General features: G+C 35.3%; 3 protein-coding genes across 3 annotated transcripts in view; 2 read left to right on the top strand and 1 right to left on the bottom strand.

Moving 5' to 3' along the window:
- LOC104780149 (phosphate transporter PHO1 homolog 9-like) overlaps window positions 1-1,737 on the top strand; it is a 4,547-nt gene extending 2,810 nt beyond the window's left edge. Inside the window, exons 11-13 of the mRNA XM_010504625.1 lie at window positions 1,024-1,302; window positions 1,401-1,540; window positions 1,641-1,737. Of these exons, the coding sequence (XP_010502927.1) occupies window positions 1,024-1,302; window positions 1,401-1,540; window positions 1,641-1,737 (516 nt within the window). The remainder of the gene's footprint in view (window positions 1-1,023; window positions 1,303-1,400; window positions 1,541-1,640) is intronic.
- Window positions 4,177-8,334, top strand: LOC104783698. The gene is made up of 3 exons (XM_019244079.1): window positions 4,177-4,481; window positions 4,727-8,093; window positions 8,188-8,334. The coding sequence occupies exons 1-3, from the start codon at window positions 4,177-4,179 to the stop codon at window positions 8,332-8,334; spliced, it is 3,819 nt and encodes a 1,272-aa protein (XP_019099624.1).
- On the bottom strand, window positions 12,496-15,050 carry LOC104780148 (cytochrome P450 708A2-like). Its single transcript, XM_010504624.2, has 8 exons — window positions 14,791-15,050; window positions 14,371-14,695; window positions 14,103-14,255; window positions 13,762-14,010; window positions 13,516-13,608; window positions 13,349-13,427; window positions 13,148-13,254; window positions 12,496-12,888 (listed from the first exon to the last, which is right to left on the bottom strand). The coding sequence occupies exons 1-8, from the start codon at window positions 15,000-15,002 to the stop codon at window positions 12,667-12,669; spliced, it is 1,440 nt and encodes a 479-aa protein (XP_010502926.1). The 5' UTR covers window positions 15,003-15,050; the 3' UTR covers window positions 12,496-12,666.

Raw genomic sequence — 18,729 nt, 5'->3', positions numbered from 1 at the left:
TGGAGCCGATGCAGAGTAAATTACCCGTTTATCTTCGGGTTCGAGCAAGGGAATGATCTTGGTTATAGAGAAGTCCTACTTGTAGGTTCTGGTCTAGCAGTTTTAACATTCGGAGGAGTCATCTCGAATCTTGACATGGAAATGGATCCGAGAACCAAAAGTTTCAGTGTTATCACCGAGCTAGTTCCTTTAGCTCTTCTCGTTGTAAGTTATGAGAAACAAGATCATTGACACCAATCTTTAAAAATACATAGCTTTGAAACGTTCTTTTTAACTTATGATCGCAGTGCTTGATGATTGCGCTGTTCTGTCCATTCAATATAATATATCGCTCGAGCCGATATTTCTTTGTTGGAAGTGTCTTTCGTTGTCTTTTAAGTCCTCTCTACAAGGTAACGTTCAGACCAAGTAATAAAAACTTGTAAAAGACGTTACATATAGTTTGTGAGTATGTTTTTCCTTTGCCAGGTTATTCTCCCGGACTTCTTCCTTGCAGATCAGTTGACAAGTCAGGTAACGAGTTTGCTTGGTTTAGCATCTGGTTGATCTATATGTTGCTTCCTTTATAGAAGAACATTAATTTGGTTTTGGTTTCTTCACAGGTCCAAACATTCAGAAGCCTATTGTTTTATGTTTGCTACTATGGATGGGGTGGAGATTTCAAGAAACGAACACACACATGCTATGATAGTGAAATTTACAAAGAACTCTACCTTGTCGTTGCCATCATTCCTTACTGGTTCCGCTTCGCTCAGGTACTTGGGAAAAAGAATCCATACTTTACATTAAACCCGCAACTCTTTTTGTTCCAAAAAACGTTAAAATCTTTACGTTACATCAACTCCGTGATTCATATATTATTTAAAAATACTGAAACTCTGTAGTTTATATCGAAGTCGTATCTCTTACTGTACGTTATAAATCATATTTTAACATCAAATCCTGCTGCTTCGAAATGTTAATTACATGCAAAGCTCGACCCTTTCAAAATGTATGAAACTTTGTTTGTTTTTTCTATTGTAGTCTATAAGGAGGTTGGTGGAGGAGAAAGATAAAACACACGGCCTTAACGCGCTGAAGTATCTTTCGACTATATTAGCAGTTGCAGCTAGGACAATTTTTGAGATGAAGAGAGGGACATACTGGCTAACGGTGGCTGTAACCACGTCGACCATTGCCACGTTGTTCAATACTTATTGGGACATTTTCAAGGATTGGGGTCTCATGAACCGCAACTCCAAGAACCCGTGGCTTCGTGACAAACTCTTAGTTCCTTACAAAAGCATATACTTCATTGTCATGGTAAACCAAAAACAAATAGAAATAAATGCTTATTTTCAGGTTTGAATTATAGCGTTTTCGCGGGATTTCTAACAGCTTGATTGGGATTTGAAATGAAGGCGGTGAATGTAGTGCTGAGGCTGGCATGGATGCAGACGGTTCTTGGGATTAAAGAAGCACCATTTTTGCATAAAAGAGCTTTGGTTGCTGTTGTTGCATGTTTAGAGATTGTTCGTCGCGGTATTTGGAACTTCTTTAGGTTCGGTTTTAGCATAAAACCTGATTTCAGATATTTTGATCCAAGAAAAAAAAATAGAAACAGAAGATAATGTTGGAGTGATCTTTGTTTTTGCAATCAGGTTGGAGAATGAACATCTGAACAATGTGGGGAAATACAGAGCCTTCAAGTCTGTACCTTTGCCTTTTCAAGAACTTGGAGGAAGTAAGAGCGTGTAAATAAAATTTAGTATCCCTAAAACAAGCTAAATTCAGATTACTAGTACATCATATGGAAATTGAATCTTCTCAGTTTTCAACAAATATAAATTAATTTCTTGGTTTTAACTTTTAACTTTGTGAATGTAGCAAATTAATGATGAATACATGGAATATGTATAATGGATGTCATTATTATAAACATTTTATTCAACACATATATTCTATTAAAATCCTTCAAATATATAAATAGTTTTGCATTTCTGGCAACATTTAAATGCTAAGGTTATGTAAATAAGGTTGCTCTATAAATTCAAATTTTGTTTTTTTTTGTTTTTTTGTTCACCAACAATAAGTTGAAAAGGGGGATCACAGATGATTTATTACTTGGACTCACAAAGGTTCTATTTCAAGGAGATCACAGAAGTTTGCTGATCTATCTATTCAGGAGATCCTACAGTTAATTTGTTTACTAGTACTAAGTTTCGGACTACGTACAAAACACAAAAGAACGATTAACACCTACATATCATAAGTTAGCCATCTAAAATCCTTATACTTTCTTACTCACCTTACGCATGCAACAACACTTATATCAAAGCATATAAGACATGTTCAATTATTGTCCATAGGGTTCTATAAGTAAGTGGTACCTGCTTCTTATGACACGACACACTCTTAAGCTAGGTTTAAGTACATATGCAAGCCGGTAGTGAAACATACATTACTTGTGATCAGAGTTAAAACATGAAGCTAACTACATGCATTAAGAAAGAACTTAGAATGAAAGTATAGTTCCAAACTTACATATGAATCTAACAAACCCTAGAATCGCCATCTAAACTAATCGATCATCACCCCTAATTTTAGAAGTGTATTTATGGACCATAAACATACATCGTCTCTTGGTTAAACATCAAGCCTCAAATGACATAGTGAACATAAATTAACCATTTAATCATGATATTTACTAAATATTAGGTATTCAAATGACATTTTGAGAATTAACAACGTGCACCTTAGAAAGTGGAGGTTTTTTTAGAGATTTCTATTATTTTATTAGAAATAGTATTTATAATGTTTTGTTAGCGTAAGATTTACTGTTTCATTGCATGGATTACTTTACATCCTTAAAATTGCGTCAGATATGATATATTAAGCCAAAAATAATTGTACATGTATGAATGTATGAATGATTAATTAAAGACGTCAAGTTGACTTGGAGTCTTGGACTAGATCGGGAATTGAATATGATATCTTGGATTTTCCTAAAATAATGGTACACCCCACCGAACATGCATAAATTATTCAATAATCATTAAAAAAATATTTTACAGTACATTAGAGAAGGCCGGTCCACTAATATTGGTGGCCCAAAGCAATTAAAAAATGTGGCTTTCTTTTATAATTTTAATTTTTTTTAAAAACTAAAATCCCAAGAAAAAAATAAAGAAAATATACAATAATATATATAAATGACAAAAATATAAAAAAATAAATGTAATAACTCAGAAAAAGAAAACAAAAAAGGTTGATGTGGCTCATATATATGGTATATTTATGATGTGGATTTCAAATATTCTGGTTTAAAGTCTATTAGATATACAAAAATGTAGTTTTAAAATCACCAAAAATAAATGTAGCCCTAAGCCTTCGCTTAGTCCGCCTGTCCTACAAACCGGATCTGGACAAGGATCTACAAATACGCAGATATACAAATAAATATTTAATTTATTGATAATATTTAATTTTTAAGGTTTAATTCGTAAAGAAAATTGGACAGTAAAATTATTATTTAACCGCATATGTAAGACCATCTCCATCAATATATCTTATAAGTTTTTTATAAGTTTGCTAATAATAAAACAAAATAAATATAATGCAAAGAGCTTAATTTTACTAAGCATCAATAGTTAATTTTAGATGTTTTAGATTCATTTAAAAACCTATGTGTGCCAACTTTTGATTGGCCGGGAGAAAAACAAAAATTTTTAATTTATTTATTTGTTTTGTTATTCTCCCTCGCCTCTCTCGATTGATCGATGGCAAAAGCTTCATAGAAGAATAAGCGTAGAATTGAGAGGTGAAACAATCGAAAATTTTTGGTAAAAATCTTTTTTGATTTTATTTCTAGAGCGACATACATTAGAGTTTTATGGATGTGAGAAAAATTAGGGTTTTACGAAAAAATTAGGTTTCTATGATGACAGATGATAGCTGTTTGGGAATGTGAAATTGATCTGTTTGTTTGAATACATTGCGTTGAATGCTCTAAAGGGCAGGAAAAAGTCTAATTTCATTTCTGAATTGTATTATTATAAAACCAAACACAATAGTCCACTCTGATGTTGCTGACAAGGAATGCTCTAAAGGGCAGGAAAAAGTCTAATTTCATTTCTGAATTGTATTATTATAAAACCAAACACAATAGTCCACTCTGATGTTGCTGACAAGGATCCTATGGGGGTGGAAAAGACTGTTGGGGAGTTTTTTAACATGGAGGAAGATGATTTGTTGGTGGAAGAGGGGGCTGAAAAAGATCTGGTGGAATCGGATGGTGTAGGGGATGTTTTCGCGGCACCAACTAGTGAGGACATTCAGGCGGCTCAAGGGGAGAAGGGGAAGAAAGGAAAAGGACATTTGGTTCTTAGGGGGGTCAGCACGAAGAAGCGGAACGCTAATCTGCTGTTGTCACCAAGGCGACGACCTCCTCCGACTGTTCCAGCTCTTGGGGAAAGCGAGCATACTCTTAAGGCCCAGGAAGGGTCTAAGGGAGGTCACGGTGGGCACAAACCACCAAAGCCAATGGTTTTTAAATGAATATTATGAGTTGGAATTGTCAAGGTCTCGGAAATAAGACCACTATCGGGAATCTCCGGGATCTTTGGAATAAGCATCGGCCAGATTTTTTATTTCTAATGGAAACAAAACAATCTTTTTCTTTTTTGGAACAATTTGTAGGCCATTTTGGCTATAAAAATTTAAAAACTGTGGAACCTATTGGTTGTAGTGGAGGGTTGGCTCTCTTTTATAATAAAGATGATTTTGATGTGTCAATTTTATTTGAGTCAAATCGTATAATTGATGTTGAGGCTGTCTATAACGGGCGAGTAATTCACCTCACTTTTATTCATGGGGATCCTGTCCCTAAGAATCGGGATTTAGTATGGGAACGGTTATTGAGAATAAGCTCAACTCGGTCGTCTCCTTGGTTTATTATTGGGGCTCTCAATGAATTAACAGGAAATCACGAGAAGCGAGGGGGTAAACTTCGTCATGCTTCTTCATTTCTTTCCTTTCATGGAATGATTCGGGACTGTGGTTTTTTGGAATTTCCATATCTCGGAGATTGGTTGTCGTGGAGGGGTTGGTGGGATAAAAAACCAATCCGTTATCGTTTGGATAGGGCTTTGGGTAATGAGGACTGGCATGATTTGTTTCCGGACACGGTTACAGAATATTTGCCAAGGATTGCTTCGGATCATGCCCCGCTTATTGTCAATATAGGTGCCAAGAGATCGCGTGGGAAACGAACCTTTATGTTCGATCGTCGGTGGATTGGTAAGGCGGGTCTGATGGAGTCTATTTCACAGGGCTGGAATGGGGGCCATCATGAGGGTCCGACATCAGTTGTGGACAAAATTGTGAATTGCCGACGAGCTATATCTCATTGGCGCAAGGAGCAGGTCCCGTTTGGGCGAGACATTATTGAGGATCTCAAACGCCAGTTGGCAGTGGCCCAAGCGGATGATGCGGTTTCTTCGGGGGTTATCACTGATTTAACCATGCGTCTGCGGGACGCCTATAATGATGAGGAGATTTATTGGTATCAAAAAAGTCGTAATAGATGGATGCGGGTGGGGGATAAAAATACGAAGTATTTTCAAGCTCAAACAAAGCAGCGACGGGCTCGTAACAGGATCACTGGGCTTTATGACAGGAATAATGTTTGGTCAACTAAGGATGATGATATTTGCACGGTGGCGGTCTCGTATTTTGAGGACTTGTTTACTTCTATTCATCCGTCTAATTTTGAAGCTGCTTTAAGTGAGGTGAAGAGGGTAATAACGGAGGACGTAAACGAACGTTTAACAGCTCCAGCAATGGAGGCGGAGGTCCGTAAGGCCTTATTCCTGATGTCTCCGGATAAGGCCCCGGGACCGGATGGAATGACAGCATTGTTTTTCCAGAAGGCTTGGAGAGTGGTCAAAGAGGATCTTGTGGCTATGGTAAATCGGTTTTTTGAAGAGGGTGTTTTTGATAAAAGTCTGAATAGGACGCATATTTGCTTAATTCCGAAGGTGGCTAAGCCAACCCGGATGGCGGAAATGCGGCCCATTAGCTTGTGTAACGTGGGGTATAAGCTTATTTCAAAAAATTTGTGTCAACGGTTAAAAGGAGTGTTACCTGAGCTTATCTCGGAAACACAATCTGCTTTTGTCCCAGGACGATTGATTTCGGATAACATTCTCATCGCCCATGAGATGTTCCATGGTCTACGAACAAATCCATCGTGTAAAGGAAAATTTATGGCGATCAAAACGGATATGAGTAAGGCGTATGATAGGGTTGAATGGGGTTTTATTGAGGCTTTGTTACGGAAGATGGGCTTTGGGGAGATCTGGATTTCTCGGATTATGTTTTGTGTCACTTCTGTAGAATATAAGGTTCTTTTAAATGGCCAACCTAATGGTAGGATTGTTCCCGAACGGGGTTTACGGCAGGGAGACCCTTTGTCTCCTTATCTGTTTATTTTGTGCACGGAGGTCTTAGTTGCTAATATTAAGCGGGCAGAACGGGAAAAACAAATAACAGGGATTAAGGTAGCAAACAAGTGTCCGCCAATCACGCATCTGCTTTTTGCGGATGATAGTCTTTTTTTCTGCAAAGCGGAAAAGGCTCAATGTGAGGTTATTTTGGGTATTTTAAACCAGTATGAGGCTGTATCGGGTCAGCAAATAAATTTTGCCAAATCTTCGGTTCAATTTGGTCATAAGGTGGATGACACTGTGCGGTCAGAGATGCAGGGGGTTTTGGGGATTTCGAATTTGGGTGGGATGGGATCTTACCTCGGGCTACCGGAGAGTCTGGGAGGGTCCAAGACAAAAGTTTTCTCTTTTGTTCGGGACCGCCTTCAGGGTCGCACGACGGGTTGGTCGGCGAAACTTCTCTCCAAAGGGGGAAAAGAGGTGATGATCAAGTCCGTTGCCACGGCGGTTCCCACTTTTGTGATGTCTTGTTTCCGGATTCCAAAAATAATAACGTCAAAACTTACGAGTGCAGTGGCAAATTTTTGGTGGAGTACCTCAGGACAGTCTGGGGGGTTGCACTGGTTAGCTTGGGATAAACTCTGCTTCAGTAAGCAGTTGGGGGGTTTGGGTTTCAGGAACGTTGATGCCTTCAATACGGCATTGCTGGCAAAACAATTGTGGAGGCTGATTGAGGCCCCGGATACATTGTTTGCTCGGGTTTTCAAGGGCAGGTATTATCGCAATTCCAACCCTATGGATCCGCTACGCTCTTACTCTCCATCTTACGGGTGGAGAAGTATTACTTCTGCTAGATCTTTGGTTAATAAAGGCCTTATTATACGGGTCAGTTCGGGGGAGTCTATTTCCATATGGACGGATCCCTGGGTACCGGCTCAATCCCCAAGACCAGCATTCAGCAAGGGTCCCCATAAGGATCCTTCTCTTAAAATCTCTCATTTAATTGATTGTCACACTAATACTTGGCGTATGGATAGACTTAAGGAGTTTTTTGCCCCGGAAGATGTTGATCTGATAGGGGCTATTCCTTTAGGAAGTCGTCGTCTAGACGATTCCATGGGTTGGCATTATACGAAATCAGGAAAGTATGCTGTTAAATCTGGTTATGAAGTGGAACGTCGTTTTGCTCCACAGCTTACGATGGTCCCTCGAGTGGGCCCAGAGATAACTCCTCTGTTGGCTGCTGTTTGGGATGTCTCTTGTCCACCAAAAATTAAGCATTTTATGTGGCAGGTTTTGTCAGGATGTATTTCGGTTTTGGCGAACCTGCGGCGGAGGGGTATTCCCTGTGACTCTGCGTGTGTACGGTGTGGGGCTGACGAGGAAACAATTAATCATGCTATTTTCAGTTGCCCACCGGCTCGGCAGGCGTGGGCATTAGCCCAGGTTCCTGTAGGTCCTGGCTCCTTCCCGACGGAGTCCATTTATGCTAATGTAGACCATTTTTTAGGTTCTTCTAATCCGGCCTCTCAGGTAGCCGCGTTCCCGTGGCTTATGTGGTATATTTGGAAAGCGCGGAATGCTCGTGTTTTTGAGAGTGTGATGGAAAATCCAATGGATGTAGTTCGGTTGGCGGAGGGGGAGGCAAATGTCTGGTTACAGGCTCAGGTGGAGGTGGAGGATGAGGATCAACCCCTTTCTCCACTTGTCCCCTCTACTAGACAAAGGGGGCCCATCCCTTTCCTTCCTATCTCTTTTACAGGATATCGGTGTTTTGTTGATGGCTCTTGGAAAGCGACAGATGCTCTTGCAGGTGCAGGTTGGTTTTGTTCTTCCATTGAAGATTCGAGGTCAGATATGGGAGCTACCAATTTCCGTAGAAGTTTGTCTCCACTCCATGCTGAAGTAGAAGCTCTCATTTGGGCGATGCGTTGCATGATTGGACATGATTATCGGGACGTGGTTTTTTATACGGACTGTTCTGATTTGGTGAAGATGGTGTCTTCTCCTCATGAATGACCGGCTTTCACACCCTACCTCGACGACATCAAGATAGATCAAGCGGAGTTCTCTTCCTTCTCTCTATCTCTAGTTCCACGTAATGCGAATGTCAAAGCGGATTCTCTGGCACGCCAAGCGCGACTGTCACCGCAGCATGTTTTGTTTGTAAATCTTTTCCTCCAAATTGGCTCGTTTGAGTTGATTCTATTGTTGTCAAAAAAATAAAATAAATAAATAAAATAGTCCATTCTGATTTTTGAACTGTCTTTAAACATATTATAAAAATAAATACAACCACTAAATATTTTTAAACGTAATTAAACTTTTAAATAATCTAACAATAAGAAATATATATATATTTATATATTATGATAAATAAATAGATTTTTTAAAGAAATAGTATTTACATCAAATTTAAGATCATTTTAAGATTTAATTGCTGATTGAACTAACTTAAATTTGGTTGAATATGGTTAAGATTCTTTTGTAATTAATTACATATCTTCTAACATGGATAATTATTGCAGGTAACAAAAATAATATTTAAAGTGGTTGCGGTTGTAAAAAATGAACTACCAATTATTTAGCAAAGTGAATATTCAAAAAAAAAATGTTACAAAAAAGTTCTATTACCAAAAAAAGAATTTTTTTTTTTTTTTTTTTTTTTTTTTTTTTTTTTTTACAATATACAAAGAAATACAAAGAAAAATTTAAGAAGAGTGTCGTGAAGAATCCCTCCAAACTAGTTGATCAGCACAGTCGTGATACATTACGAAGCCGTCTCAATCCAAGGCCCCCCTCTCCTTTTGGTTTACATACGCCATTCCAAACTACCTTATATCCAACTGGAGTATTTGGGTTGCCCGGCCATAGAAAAGTCCAACATAACCTCTCAAATCTCGATATTGTCAAAACATCTAGTAGGTAATTAAAACAATGAATACAAGAATTTCGAAATGCTTGATATGACACAGGAGATAAAGTGCAAGCGTTCATGAGAGCAAAAACCGAGAACATATATATCTTATCAATGAATTGGGGGGGGGGGGGAATCATGCACGCCATTGATTTTGTAGTAAACGGTAGCCCCAAATAGGGGATATATTGGTATAGAAACTGAGTTTCTCACAATGAATTTGTTGAATGGAAAAACAAATTCACTTAAGAAATTTCTCCAAAAACTGGATCTAAGCTCAAACAAAGAAAGAAAAATGATTCTTGAAAAAGAAGTTAGGTTTTCTCTCAAGAACAAAGAGGAATTAGCCATTAGGGTTTTAGTATTAATTGCTGGATGATTTTACATAGAGAAGAATCCCATCTATTTATATGAGATCTTAGGTTACAATATAAGAACACTTTCCTAATATTTCGACCGAATAAAAGGGGAAAATTCCCAATAACGATCAGGTCAGACTTGAGAGACGGTCTCGGAGGTCGACTGGCTGAAATTAACTGGGCTCCTGTTTGTTGGCCTGTTTGGCGGTCCTGGGAAAGAATTCCCGGTTTGGCCCAGCTTCATAATTGATCGGTCTGCCTCCGGTTTAGGTCAGTATGTCGAGGGTGCTAAATCTCGCACCAACAATTGGTGACTATCTAATGGAATGCCATGAGCAGTCGCAGCTTCTATGAGTTCCTGCAGGTTATCTCGACCTCCCACATGCAACTCCAATTTATTTGCATTGATGTGCAGGCAAGATATCAGAGATAGCTCCCCAAAAATACAAATTGTTTCCCGTAGTGATGAAGAGGAACTATCTGAGAAAACTAAAATGTCATCCGCAAAGTATTTAAACTGCACGGTTTAGTAATCGAGATAAAACATTTTGTACCACGACAAACAAGTAAGGGAACATGGAGCAGCGTTTGTCAGAATCCCTCTGTTACTTGCAAAAACCCCTTTTAACTCACCATTAATTACCAATGAGAAGAATGCAGTGGATATGCAATATATCACCTAAGTCTGGAAACCCCAATGCCTTGAATATGGAAATGATAAGGGACCATTAACATGTATCAGAAGCTTTAGATATGCCAAACTTGATGGCACTCCTAGGAGCTATGAAATCTTTGTGATATATATAATCTTTCACAAGTTTTGTTGCCAAAAAGACACTTTCCAAGAGCAATCTTCCCTGCACAAAATCCATAAGTATAGCCTTTAACCGGGTTGTTAGTATTTTTAAAACCACCTTGTATAACATATTTTATCAATCAATTGGTCTATATTCCTCTATTGTGGCATATGCAACTTTCGGATTCTTTGGGATAAGAGCCAAGAGAGTAGTATTTTACCAGTCAAGACATTTGGTTAAATAGGAAAAAAGATTGCATATATATAGCAACTACAAAATCATACTTGACTCATACTAAAGACAGCCACATAGAAAGTTTGTGTATCACTCCGGTCCACACACGTTTCTTAGACGACGATGAAAATAACGTTTGCTTTATTTCACCATTAGAAACTGGTCATACCAGCTCAGAGCATTGTGCAGGAAAACACTATATATAACCCAACATATCTACTAAGTCTAAGTATTCATGAGTTACTTTCTCAAAATCATCCTCTTCTTTTTCGAGGAAATCTCCAAAATGTCTGGACGCCTCAGCATAATCTCATCGGATTAATTAGTAAGAGCAGCCCAAACTCGCTTCAAACTGCATTACGGAAAGTATTTGGGTACGCCACTCAATGAAAATAAGAGGTATTTTTTGTCCACATAGCTCAGCACAAACATTTAGTAGTTTCAATATTCAATTTTGCTTATTTTGTGCTGTTTAATTAATTTAAATTTCTATTAGTTATTGGTATAACTATAATACTTATAAATAGAGATAATTTAATGGAACATTTTCAATTCACAATATCGTACATTTTTTTTTGTTTTTTAGGTGAACATTTTAAGAGGAGAAAAAACTCTCTAAAAATCTATATTAACATTTTTGAAGTACTGGTTTATGTCTTTTAAATTTTAATTATTTAATTTTTTTTACAACATTAACCCCTAAAACAATTCCATAAATAACATTGCAGAAAAACTCAAATACTAAACTTTCTCAAATTGACCAACATTTGTTACATTTATTGCCATAAAATCTTAACAACATCTATACATTCCGATTTTTCCAAAAACAACTCTACCCATTAAAGTTTTAACCCATTAAATTTTCAAAACTATTTTTATGGATGCTAGAATCTCTCAAATTCAAATGATATACAACAGATTTTCCATAACAAAAGTTTACAATATCCATAATTATATTAACATTAATAAAATTCCTAAAGCGAAAATCCAATTACAAAATGTCACATTAAATATGTTGAAAACCCTCATATAATTTGGTTTATTTTTTATTTTTTGAGGAATTACCAAAAAAACAAAAATTCTATTAATTATCATAAACTATATATTGACATGGAAAAATTATAAACTATATAAGTATGTTAATTTGGTAAAACAATTAACATAATTAAACTTGATAAAAAAACTTATTTTGATTATTTTTTTTATGCAAAAATTTATTTTGATTTTGGTAAGACGGGTTGGCATTAATCCTATATAGGGAGTTAAGTGGAATTGCTTTTTTTTAAACACTTTTAGATGTGTACCAAGAGATAAATGTATTACTAGACTATACATATACCACACGGGTTAAAATCTTGAAAACACTACAAAATTCCTATACTTTGAATACTTATATCAAATACCTGTAAAATTTTATATTTTTTAAATTAATAAAACAATAATAAAATAACAAATAAATACAATATAAATTTCATATTTTTAAAATTAAAAATATTGTCTCGCGGTGTACCGCGGGTTAAATCCTAGTGTATTATTCATTTAACTTATTTATCATTTCCTAAGTTTTTTTTCTAGTAGATGAACATGATCAGTAATATATATAAACATCGTTGGAGAAGATAAAATTCCTGCTATGATTTGTTGATTACGTGTTACTAAAGACTTTATCGTCTAGCATTAAGAAATAGAAAACAAAAATTGTATGATTATATTATTATTATTATTACCGCATTAAATATCATAGAAGGTAGAAAGCTGTAGAGTTGTAGAAGATATTATTATTGTCACGGCACTAAAAGTTCATATAAGGTATTTAATTTGTAGAGTTTGCTTGTAGAAGATATTGAAATCGCGAGCATTAATATTATAATGTTTAGGAAAAACAAAGAAGATACGAAGGAGATTTATGTAGTCAGAGGATGTCTGCGATAAGGTCATGTGGAACACTTGGAGATGTTTATTGAAATGCCCTCAGGGAAGAAAACAGCTGGCGCTCGAATGACCTCAGAGCCTTTGAACAACGAGAAATCGTAAGTTGTGATAAGATGGTGGAGGAAAATTGAAATCTGAAGTCTCGCAAATTCTGCACCAACGCACTGTCTAACTCCTCCACCAAACACCATGAATGTTTTCGACCCAGACCGCACCTCTTTCCCCTGCACACCATAACCATCATCAATGTTCCAATTAATAGATTAGCTAAAAATACGTACGCAGTTTTTTTTTTGTTTTTATGTTTTGAAAATGTTATTCCGCCTAATGCATACAATTAACAAAATTTCTGTTGAATGATAAAACGTAAAAAACAATATATGATTATTTTAATTTATCATGCACGTATTAAAAATATAATAAATCAGAGTAACTTCGTTCATCTACTAAATGTTCTGGCGTTTTCGAGTAAATATACAATACCTCCCATCTCCATGGATTAAACTCGAAAGGGTTTTCATATACTTCAGAATCAAAATGAACCACTGAAGTTGCAACCAACACTACCCAACCAGCTGGAATAGTGTATCCTGTAGTTACAAAATTTCGTAAAAAACAGTCAACTTAAAAAAATAAATACTTTAGTAGTATACGATATATCACATGATCAGTGTTAGTACTTGCCATTGATTTCCACATCCTCCACCGCCTTTCTAAACACAACCGGAGCCATGTTTGCCAGTCGAAGCGTCTCATTGATAACCTAGAAAGTGTAAATAAAAGGTGCACCATGTGAACCTTACAATATATTATACTAGCCTTAGACGAAAGAAGATCAAGTAATTAGTTACCATGTTGGTGAAAGTCATCTTGTGTCTGTATTCTTCCCAAGTAACTCCACCTTCTTTATCTTCTCTGCTTTCAAGGATCCCCACGTGCTCTCTCTGCCAAATTACAATATATATATATATATATATATATCAACATACAGACAAATAAGCTTGTTTGTTTGTGTCTAGCAAATAAAAAATACATATTTGCTAGAATACCATCACATGGTTAGATGTAAAAATTATTAGCTTCTCTAAACATTTTACCTTCAGTTCAGCGAGAACTTTTGGGTTTTCCGATAGGAATTTGACAGCGAAACAAATGGTCTTAACGGTGAGCTCCTGAGTGACACATGAAAGAACAAAGATGAGGCTTACAATCGCATCTTGGGTCACTAAGCTTCCTTCTTTCTCAAGCTCTTCCATCACCGTGTTAAGGAAGTCATCGTGCTTTTCTGTTGACGCATTCCTCTTCGAGTAAACATCGTTTAACAGCTTCATCCCATCTCGGCATGCCTGTATATAATAAACAATTATAGAAATCAAGGGTTTATATAGTATTGTGCTAGCCTAGCTCCCCAAAATATAAGAAAAAAAATAAGTCTCACCCGAAGAGTTTTGTAGATTCCCTTCAAGGCCTCTAGAGTAAAAGATGGCCGAAACCAATCAAAACTGAAGGCCTTGAAATTATCCATAAGCTTTGCTTGAGTCTCTGGTTTGAGATTACTTATCATTTTTGGTGTCAAGTGAGCTGTTATCATCTACAAAGATTAAAAACAGATTAAAGAGCCAGTGAGAGACTATACCACGCAACAACATTAACTGTATTGTCAATGAAATTTGTCAGAGACACAAAAAAAAGGATAGATAATATACACTGAAAACTGCATCCCTAACATCGAATCTTCCTTGGCTAGCCTTCAAACTGAGATGCTCGCGGGTCACGCGGTCCATATCTTTTAATATATTCCGCTTCAAATTCTCCGAACCCACAAGCTGCATACTTATTAGTTTGATGTGCTTGTGAATGTTCCCGGTCTTGAAAAATATGCTCTCTTTTCCCAAAGACTTCACTAAACCATCGGGATAACTTAAATTGAAAGACTTGTTCTCTTGCCGCAAAATCTCCATGTTCACATCTTTATCTGTCGAAACCACGGTTTTGAATCCTAGAATGTTCGTTCGAAACAAAGGCCCGTACCTGAAACACTCACACAACACACAAACGTATGAATAAGGATATAAACATACAAGATCACACATATATATAGATATAGAGAGGGATTAAAATCTGACTTTGACATCCTCTTCTTGAAAAAAGGTGAGATCTCGTAGAATCCATGAGGCTTGTAGAAGTGGAATGTCTCTCCGATGATCGGGAAACCCATTGATCCCGGAGGTAACTTGCCGTTGAACTTAGGGTTTGACCATCGGTACCACCAATGGCTAATCCTCACAACCACTAAGGCTATAACACACAGTCCTGTAATCCACAACAGATCACTCATCTTGTTGCACCCTTGAAAGTTGAAACTATGAACTTTCAAGTATACATTTGTGCGTCATATATAGATGATGAATCATACGATAAAATAAAACTATTTAACTTTCATTTGGACAGAAGAAAGCGACCATTTTTATTTTAAAATTGCCCAACGCGCGACTTCAAGATTCCATAGCTTTTCCACAGTATATATTATTATATGTATATAAGCTAAAAACCACGAGTTACTCGATTGATTTAAAATACTTATAATGAAAAATCACAACAATAATGATTTATAAGTTATAACTAAGGCGAAGGAAGAGAGAGACCTCCATCAAATAATAGCTAAATTGTCATAGAGTGACCAAATGATTTCAAAGCCATCTCTTATATATTAAAACATTGGAGGTTGAAATGTCACAATAACCATTTGCTTAATATTTCTTTTTTTATTCTCTAGTTTTTATGAATTTTTTATTTGTATTATTTTCTATAGTTTTGTAATTTGGTATGTAAATAAGAATTTCTTTAAAAAATAAACAAATAATTTTTTTAATAATGCAATACATTTTGGTTAGTTTTTGAAAAGAAAAATAATTCCTACTATATTATTTCGGAAGTATAGACTTTTTTTTTTGTAGACTATATAATAGATATACAAGTGATTTTTAGTTATTAAATTATAGCATTCATAATTTAGGTGTATCATAATTTACAGGTTAGTTTGATTTTTGGTAATTAGAGATAGTATGGATTTTATGTGTATTAAACTATTAATCATAATAACCATATAGATATTACAAAATAGATGTTATTTCCATAAGTCATATTCAGCATATGATTTTCTAACATAATATTTCATAATTTTTTTTAAAACAAATAAAACAATCACATATACGTTGCTTTAAATAAAAATTACTTTTATTCTAGTCTTATAATATTTTCTTTGTTATATATAATCATAGTACACGTACGGGTACAGGTTCGCTTGTGCTCCGGGTTCAATATCCTTTTGTAACGGAGATGCATTCTTTAAATCAAAATGGATTGAAGGTTGGTTCCGGTACATCAGTTTATAGAAAAAGAAAAAACATCACCTTAAATATTTTTCTTAAATTGTCAAAAGTTATCTCATATTCCCTCAGTTTTATTATATTACTTGTCATTCTAGATAATTTAACACATATTAAGAAAACAATTAAATTTTCTATTTTACCCCTCATTAATATACTATTTCATTTGATATCAGTAATTAATAATCTAAAAGTTAGGAGTAAAATTGAAAATTTAATACATGAAATTGCATCTTAAATACAAAACGACAAGTAATAAAAAACAAAAAATTATCTCTAGAATGACAAGTAAAAATAAACGGAGGGAATATATATTTACGTATACCACAATACTGGACTGCAAACAACTTGTAGTTAAGTTCTACTGCTTCCTTGCTCTAGGTGAAGTATATCAAATTGGGAATGGACTCAAAACAACTTATTGTTTGGTTGAACTACTTTCTTTCTCAACAAACAGTATTATGGTTGCCGATATGTTCTCCGTCTAGTTATGGCTTTTTCATATTTCCTACAAAGTTTTTTTGGTTTTCGGTTCGATTCAATTCGCAAGCCCCTAACAGAATGGTACTTTAGTGTTTTATTTCATTTTTATATTGTTTTCGGTTTCTTCCTTATTTAAAATTCAGTTCAATAAAAAAAGGTATTATGTAAAAGAAGTTCTCTAAATTACCATTTTTGCAATTCGACCTTTCGTCTTCAAAAAATACAGACTAATTTTATGAAATTAAAACTAATATGTCTGTAATATATATATATATGTATATATATTTACTAAAAGGTTTTGTTACCACATACATAATGTTCTAAATATTTTTAAAGTGGAAATGACTTTTCTTGGGAGGATTTGATATAATATACTGTTTATATAAATTACAAATTTGAAGGTGAAGAAAAAGGATTATATTGCATATTGTAATGCCCTGATGACCACTTTTTAGTGAGTCTCAGGTCTTCTCTAGGCATTTGGGTTCATTCATATATGACTGGCAGGTTTTTTCGTATTTTATCTTCACTCACATGGTTCAACAATCAATTATCAAAAGACTCATTTGGAAATTTTCCGAGCTCAACCACACTTACTGTGGAATTCTCTTCGAATGGTTATTCAATAAAATAAATCTATTTTGATGATATAGATGATCAAATGATGTTGACAAAAAATAACTGTGGAATTCTCTTCGAATGGTTATTCAATAAAATAAATCTATTTTGATGATATAGATGATCAAATGATGTTGACAAAAAATAACTGTGGAATTCTCTTCGAATGGTTATTCAATAAAATAAATCTATTTTGATGATATAGATGATCAAATGATGTTGACAAAAAAAAAAAAACTCTGTATTTTCTAAAATCGGGGTGTTGCATGTATTATTTTTGTTGTTTAACGTCTTGGGAAGGGTTCTCTATAAGTTATTGGCATCACTTTTTGTTATGAAGATTTTTCGTTTTCTTTGGAGTCATTTTTTAGTTTTAACGAGTCAAATCGACGGAACTCAGGGAAGTATGATATTTTTAGAAATTTACTTACTTGCGATAACCTTCTCCCAACTTATTCTTCACACAGTCCGATATGTATTTTTTTTCTTAACAATGTCATAACTAAAATATCTCCATAAAATACTTAATTAAATCGACTAATAAAACCGTCAACAAATAACCAAACCAATTATCATCAGAACATCAACCTGCATAACCAGGAACTGGGCCAGGAAAAAAAACCAATACTGACGAAAATATGGAACCGAATATAATCCGGAATCTGTAAAATATCCTATTGGATCATAATCTTCACACCCCGAAAAACTAGAACTGAATCTGAAACCAAACCGAAAACCGAATGGGTACCCGACATATCCGAAATAAAATAATATACATAAAATATTAGTTATAATTTGTTTCTTTATAACATAGTTATTCATAATTACAATTTAGTATTCAAGAATATTGTGAAGTGACTTTAGTGTAGTGGCCAGTCGTAAGTCCAATTGTAGAAGACATCATCACACCAGATATCGAATCTCGTTCCTTATGAATGTAAGAATTTGGCTAATGGGCTAAACTGTTGTGCCACAAATGTTGACAATTTTTCAAAATATTCCAAAAAACCAAAATTATATTGAAATGTCTAGCTATGTTTCAAAATTTAACCAAATTTTAAAAATTCAATTTATTTTAAGTTTTTGTAGCACTAAGTTTTTTGGGTAATTGGGTAAAACTCGGATATTTCTTGTAATCGGGTACAAAATACCTGAAATCTGAATAATACCCAACTTTTTGGGTATAGCTTTTGAAATTTTAGACCCGAACCGATTCGAACCCGGTAATACCCAAACTGAACCCAAACTGATATTTTCTATTTACCTTATTGGGTACTAAACTCCTCTACCCAAAAGTCCCGAACCCGATCGATTCCTACCTGAACCCGATCCAAGTACCCAAATGGCCAGGGCAACTAGGAATATCCAACAATCCTAAAATGCTTCTAAACCAGTTCCAAAAAAAGAAATGTAAAAGGTTACCACCCGGCTGGAGCTTGTCAACAATCCTAGATCACCCCTCTTCATCCTCTCCATGATTCCACGTCACATTTTACCTTTATCTACACCAAGAAAAAGATACACAACTATTATCACTAATACTTAGTGAGATGGTCTTCCTATCTATGGGTTATA

This window comes from Camelina sativa, chromosome 4, assembly GCF_000633955.1.
Source record: "Camelina sativa cultivar DH55 chromosome 4, Cs, whole genome shotgun sequence".
NCBI lineage: Eukaryota > Viridiplantae > Streptophyta > Magnoliopsida > Brassicales > Brassicaceae > Camelina > Camelina sativa.
The sequence above is the reverse complement of the archived record's forward strand: the minus strand, read 5'-3'. Positions and strand labels throughout refer to the sequence as shown.